Here is a 6,092-nt window from a genome sequence, read left to right as displayed (position 1 = left end):
CTTCCCCATTCTCTCCCATTATTCTTCCTTGAATATATAGTGATTAATGAGAGACAAAAATCTAATTCCAGGAAAGGTTTTTTGGGGGGGGGTTATTAGTAAACGTGCTTCAAAGTCATTATATGATTTAATTTAAATAAAGTAGAGATCACTTGACCCTCGCCCATTAGATTCATGGTTGCTTATGTGACAGATATCCTACGAACCACCTGTTGTGGATTTATGCTCTTGTCACATCAGTCATCTTTGGCTTGACACTGAGCACCAATAAATTTTGCACATCCGCAAATGCGCGGAAGTTGACAGGGCGGCGCGAAGAATGAAATGTTTGTTTGCAGCTCAAGGTGAGTGCATACGCTTTTCACCCCAAATCCCTTTGCTGTAGTTAGATTAATTAAGCACCTAATTATTCATCTCATAAAGCCAACTACTAGTGCTGGAACGTGCCGATCGACCTGCGCAATTATTCGAAAAGCGGACTTGGTGAGTCATAATTTAGAATTTATCATTAGCTGCTATTTTCTTTTAAAGTGGTCCTTTTGCATAGGGTTGGCATTTTTTTAAGTTTGTAGTACTGAAGAAATGCATTCGAACGTGATGATCGTTCAGTACCTGCTGCTATTTGTACGCTATTGAATCACTGAATTGTAGTAAATTGATTAAATGAAACGCTTTTAAATTATTATAACTCTAGTATTTAAACGTAGCACTCTGTAGTTTTATATTGTATAATGTTGATGATGCATATAAACTGTAATACAATTAGCAATTGTTCACTTATCTGACATATACGTAGAAATTGCTAATTTATTATGGCAGGATGACCGTCCAGTAAAAATATTCTACAGTCGTTTCAGGTTAATTTGAATTCAAAATGGATTTGTAAATATTCACCCCGCTCTTCAAATGCAGGTTTTTGTGAAGTGAATAAATAGACAAACATAAATCATTTACTATCTTAGCCACCATTGGAGACATTACACAGGCTTACCTGGAGCGCCATCTTGTGGACAAAAGTACTTGACCTATTTTTGTCATTGCCTCGACAAAGTGTGGACAAAGGGAAAAAATTCGAGGGACCCCACCTTTAATTTTTATAACATTTAAGCATATTACTAGATTTTCATCTTAAAAATTCATTACAAATTTAAGTGGTTATGGAGTCCTGTTGCATCTGCATGGAGGCAGTCATTGCAATGTAAATATCGGATCGGTGACTAATTGAATGAGTGCAATTTGCAGGTAAATGCAACACAAAGTGACTTGCTGAGAATGTGATGTTCAATTTAGTGATGGTCAAAGGTGATGCAGATGTGTTAGGGCATATCACCCTTATCTTCTGCTTCATGCTAATGCTGCACTTGAACGGCAGCCACTGTGGCCCAAGTGCTCCCATCACATCAGCATAAAGAGTCAAGCGATGACTAGTGTGCGAACGACAGTTTGGGATCAACAGACCATTAATGTGCAGATTGAGGTATTTGTTACTACATACTTGACTGACAATGAACCATCACCACTGCAACAAGGGCTTTATTTAGGAGGCATTTGGACAAAATCAGCAGGGCGGGCCAGGTCGTGATTTAATATCACAATCTAATTGAAGACATTTAAAAAAAAAGTCTCCATTTACACTTGGGTACAAGTGTTTAGTTGCCTTTAGTCACGGCCACAATGAACTTGAAATATGAAATGCCTTTCCGCTAGGTGGCAGTAGGTACAATTAACCGGTGTATCGTCCTGCTGCCATTTTATACATACAATACTGACACAGATTTTCTAACATAAAAAAAATGTCTTTTGTTCAATTAAATTTGGGAATTTTTTGATTGGAGATTAGTTTACTTCACAACTGGAAGGCTCTGGGTTCAAATTCCTGAGTCCAATTTGCATATCGTCCCTGTGCTTGCGTGTGTTTCTAATGGTAATCCGCAAACATTCCATTTTATAGGCTCATTGAAGGTTTAAAATTGTCCGTAGGTGTGACTGAGTGTGAATGGTTGTTCATCTAGATGTGCCCAGCTGTGATTATCCACCCTTTGTCTGACTTCACACCATCCGAGACCCAAATGGGCCCAAGTGCGTTTAAAAATACAAAATTCTGATTTGTCGTTTTGACATATGATACACCTCCACATGATGGACTGTATAATCTAAACGTTTTGGACAGTGAAGTATTTTATTAGATACACCTACATAACTGAATAAAATTGTCATCAACAAAATCATAGCTATTTTTTTGAAAAAACTGTCGGATTTGCATACTGTGATCATTAGCATCATCAGTAGAAAGGAGCAAATTAAAATGTTGCTCTGCTACAAACCTGTTGTAAAACTATAGTAAATTATTTTCTCCCATAATTTGATTAGTCAATACTTGCTAAATCAGATTTACTCTGATGGGGCTACGCAAATGAGCTTCGTGCGCACTCTTCACTGATTGGCTACTTTGCGAGCGAGCATTGCCGATTGGCTGTTCGGACCTTGTCTCTGATTGGCTGCTCGCCCCACCAGGCGCAAAGACCCAAAACAAGACGCAAGGTTTCACGCACATCAGCACATCTGCACTCGGCCGAGCAACTGGAGAAGACACCGGCATTCGGGACTCTGCTTTTCACTTCTACATGGGAAAAAATTTGTTCTACTTAAACTCCAGCGGAAGGTGCTCCTGATTTAAACTGCAGCCTCGTTTGCGTTCCCCTGAGGCGGAGGAAACGATATGGTAAGTTTTCCTCTACACTTTATATCAAACTTTTGTGCAACACTGCAAAGCAAAAGTGATGCTATCAGCAATGTACATATAATGGAGCAAAAGTTCCATTTTTTAATTTTATTTTATAGCTCGTTTTTCTGACTGTTAAATACTCTTCCACACTTTTTGGCATCCCCAGTCAGCCTCCACTGTCCCGCGCGTACGCACGCACGCACGCAGCATCACATGATACCTCACACATTTGAAGTGTGGGGCCACAACATTCCAGCCAATTGGAAATGTATCCCAAGGAGAAAACTGTGGTATTAATTTGCCCTAGTTTGTCACTGGCGACTTTCTTAAAGAGACAAACTCATTTTTGGAGCTAAATTAAGATCCACGAAAGTCGCGTTTGATATGCTGCAGATGTTTTCACTTTGGAGAAATGCACACTGGTTAGAAACGAGTGCACGTGTCTGGATTTCCCCTTGAATCATTCCAGATTCAAACTCAAAGAACGGACTTTGGCTTTGCCTTTAATCACTGACCTTCACAATAGAGATGAGCAATTATATGCAGAAGTGTTACACTCAGACGTTGACATTTTCCAGACCCCTTCAGTAGGTCCAATTAGGCATAAACTAGAGTCTAGTGCTCAGTGTCTTAAAAAAAAAAAAAAAAATTACCATGTGACCAGTCTAAACATGCTATTTGTCACTCCTTAGCTGTGCCTCCGAGAGTCCGGCGAGTGTTTGAGGGAGCACATGGACTACATGATGAGATCTCTCCAAGACCTGAAGCATCTAAGGAGGACGTGTCCCGTGGCTTGCAGACACACTCGCCCTCCTAGCAACACACAGCTCCCCGTCTTTGCCGTCGGCAACCCGTCCGCAGTGCCGCTGTCTTGCCGACCCAGAGATCAGCGTGCCCGTCTCAGAATATCCAGCGCCAGCACGGCCAGCACCTACGACTCAGCCTGCTGCCTGGCCGCCCCTCTGGAGGAAGAGGAGGAGGATGACTACGAGGACGACGGCCGCAATAGTCGTCTGGGCTTCATCTCACCCAGTAGCCACAAGAGTTTGGACTTTGACTCCGGGTACTCTGAAGCGTCGTGGCAAGACGAGGGGGTGGTCCTCAGGAGGACGAGGAACGTACGCGTGTCATCCTCGGCCTGTCTCCGCACCAACAGAGCGGCAGGCGGGCGCGTTAGGCCCAAATCGACGTCGGACGCTTGTCTGGAGAGGTGGACGTCCTTCGAGGCGGGCGACCCGGAGGACTGGGCCAACGCTTTGCTGACCAGAGGACGCAGCCGCCAACCTCTGGTTTTGGGAGACAACAGCTTTGCGGACCTCGTACAGAACTGGATGGACCTACCCGATTGTCCCGATCCCCCCGAGCTCAAACCAAAACCCAGACGCAGATTGGGACGAAGCCTTTTGGGCAACATGCGGAGGAAACTCGTCGGCTTGTCAAAGTCCGTGGAGGAGAGAGTGAGGTTGAGGTCCGCGGACTCTCATCTCAGCAGATCAGCCAACGCCCCTAAGCGTCTCTCGTGTCCCGTCGTGTCATCTGAGCCAAAGGTCCCCTTTTTCCACCAGTCCTATTCAGCCATTCACGAGCTGGACACAGACTTTTACCACTTTGCCGCTCTCATGAAGTCGGGGAGCAGGCAGCCAATCATATGCAAGGACATCATTGGCTACATCTGACACACACAGTCACTTTATTTTTTTATTTGTTGTCATGTTTCTCACATTTATTTACTTAACTTGAACAAGTGAAGTCCTATTTAAATGCTCTGTGCTCATATGTGCATTGAATTGACTCCTATGTGAAGGATTGTATGTGCAAGAGGAGTTGAAGGAACAAACTGTACTGCTACACTGCAAATAAAAAAAAATCACAAGCATCAAACGTGCAAATTTCTTATTCCATTGTTACCATCATATTTATGCAGTAAAAAAAAAATTAATTACTACACTGTCATCTAAGTTGGGAAAAACTCCTGTTTCTAATTAACAAAATCATTGAGTGCAACTTTCAGCTCAACAGACAATGGGACTATTAAAAAAAGTTCTCCAGGCTGACTGAGGTCATCTCCCTTGCGTGTATGCAGCGAGAGGTGAAAGGCAAAGAGAGGCATGCATCAGGCTCGATGTCACTCTGCCTCATTTAACTAACTTTATTTGACTCACCGGCTTTGCGTCGTACATGGACTAATGGAACGGCGCGTGTGTGATTAGAGAGGAGGCGCTGAGACAAGGCGTCGAGATAAGCTAATGATCACTTCGCCGTTGCCGTGTTATTTTATTAGTCCAGGGGAGAAATAGCGGCAGACAAGATGGAGATAAGAGAAGATTATTCCCATGCTCCTTAGCTCACACATCATGTCATCATTTCATCACATTGTCTCATCGTGGAAAAACTGAGATTTTTCTCTTTTAATCGTCTCGGTTGTCAGAAAAACGATTGCTTTTTTTTTTCTTCAAAATGCAATTCTACAGAGTCAAATCTGGTAATTGAAAGGCTTTGCGGGTATTTGTTGTTCATTGATTCTACTGCCCTCAATCTCATCACAGCAGTTGTAATCATCTCTTAAGCATGTTTGCTCGAACTCTCATCACATCTGCCAGCATGCCAAAGTCATTTTCAGGATTATCTCACTCCCTATTTGGCATTAACACATCCAGTTTAGAATCACTCATTAACTCCTGGGGGGGGGGGATGAAGCATCTGAGGAGGATTCATGTGATGCGTTAGCTAACAAATTGACTTGTTCCAAATAAACATCAATGACGCCAACACTTTGGTATTCAGAACTGTTATAGAAGCAGATTGTTGAGGAAAAGGTTTTGACGTGTGAGTGTGGAGCATTGAATTCATAAGTAGGAGAGAAAAGGCTGATTTGGAAGATTTTGTGCTTGTTATTTTCAAGAAAGTACGCTAAACGTATTTCCATGCCCACGGGAACACAGTATGATGCATGTACATAAACATATATGACCCCCACATTAGCGGAGCACCTAGCAGAAGTTGAGACAGGAAGTGAACTGCGGGGGTTGTTATGCCTGCTGGCTGACATGAAGATGAATGGGTTTTTTTTGTTTTTTTTGATGGCGTGTGTTTTTCTGTTAGCTTAAATGCCAGGAATTGGAGGCAAAACAAATTGATGGCCTAAAGTATATCCACCTCCTGTTAAGATTGAAATGAAACTTACCAAGTATTTCTTGTGATCATTCATTTGTTTGTGTTTTATGGGTCTTTTGAGTGCTTGAGATCTAAACAAAGCAGTTGCTCCCAAGTTTGAAGTGCAGCTCATGGTTCATGGGAAGGATAACAGCGGCCATGACACACCAGAAACATCTCAGGACATTTTTTTTTTTTTTGCTTTGGTTCTCAT

General features: G+C 42.5%; 1 protein-coding gene across 1 annotated transcript; it reads left to right on the top strand.

Annotated features, from left to right (window-relative positions):
* The first annotated feature begins 239 nt into the window (after positions 1-239).
* On the top strand, positions 240-4,615 carry LOC148390701 (PAK4-inhibitor inka2-like). The gene is made up of 4 exons (XM_088389205.1): positions 240-344; positions 424-483; positions 2,515-2,722; positions 3,418-4,615. The coding sequence occupies exons 3-4, from the start codon at positions 2,720-2,722 to the stop codon at positions 4,399-4,401; spliced, it is 987 nt and encodes a 328-aa protein (XP_088245331.1). The 5' UTR covers positions 240-344; positions 424-483; positions 2,515-2,719; the 3' UTR covers positions 4,402-4,615.
* The last annotated feature ends 1,477 nt before the right edge of the window (positions 4,616-6,092 follow it).

The sequence above is a fragment of the Syngnathus floridae genome, chromosome 11, assembly GCF_059516105.1.
Source record: "Syngnathus floridae isolate MCC-2025c chromosome 11, RoL_Sflo_1.0, whole genome shotgun sequence".
NCBI lineage: Eukaryota > Metazoa > Chordata > Actinopteri > Syngnathiformes > Syngnathidae > Syngnathus > Syngnathus floridae.
Note: the sequence above shows the minus strand (reverse complement) of the source record. Positions and strands in the feature narration are given on the sequence as shown.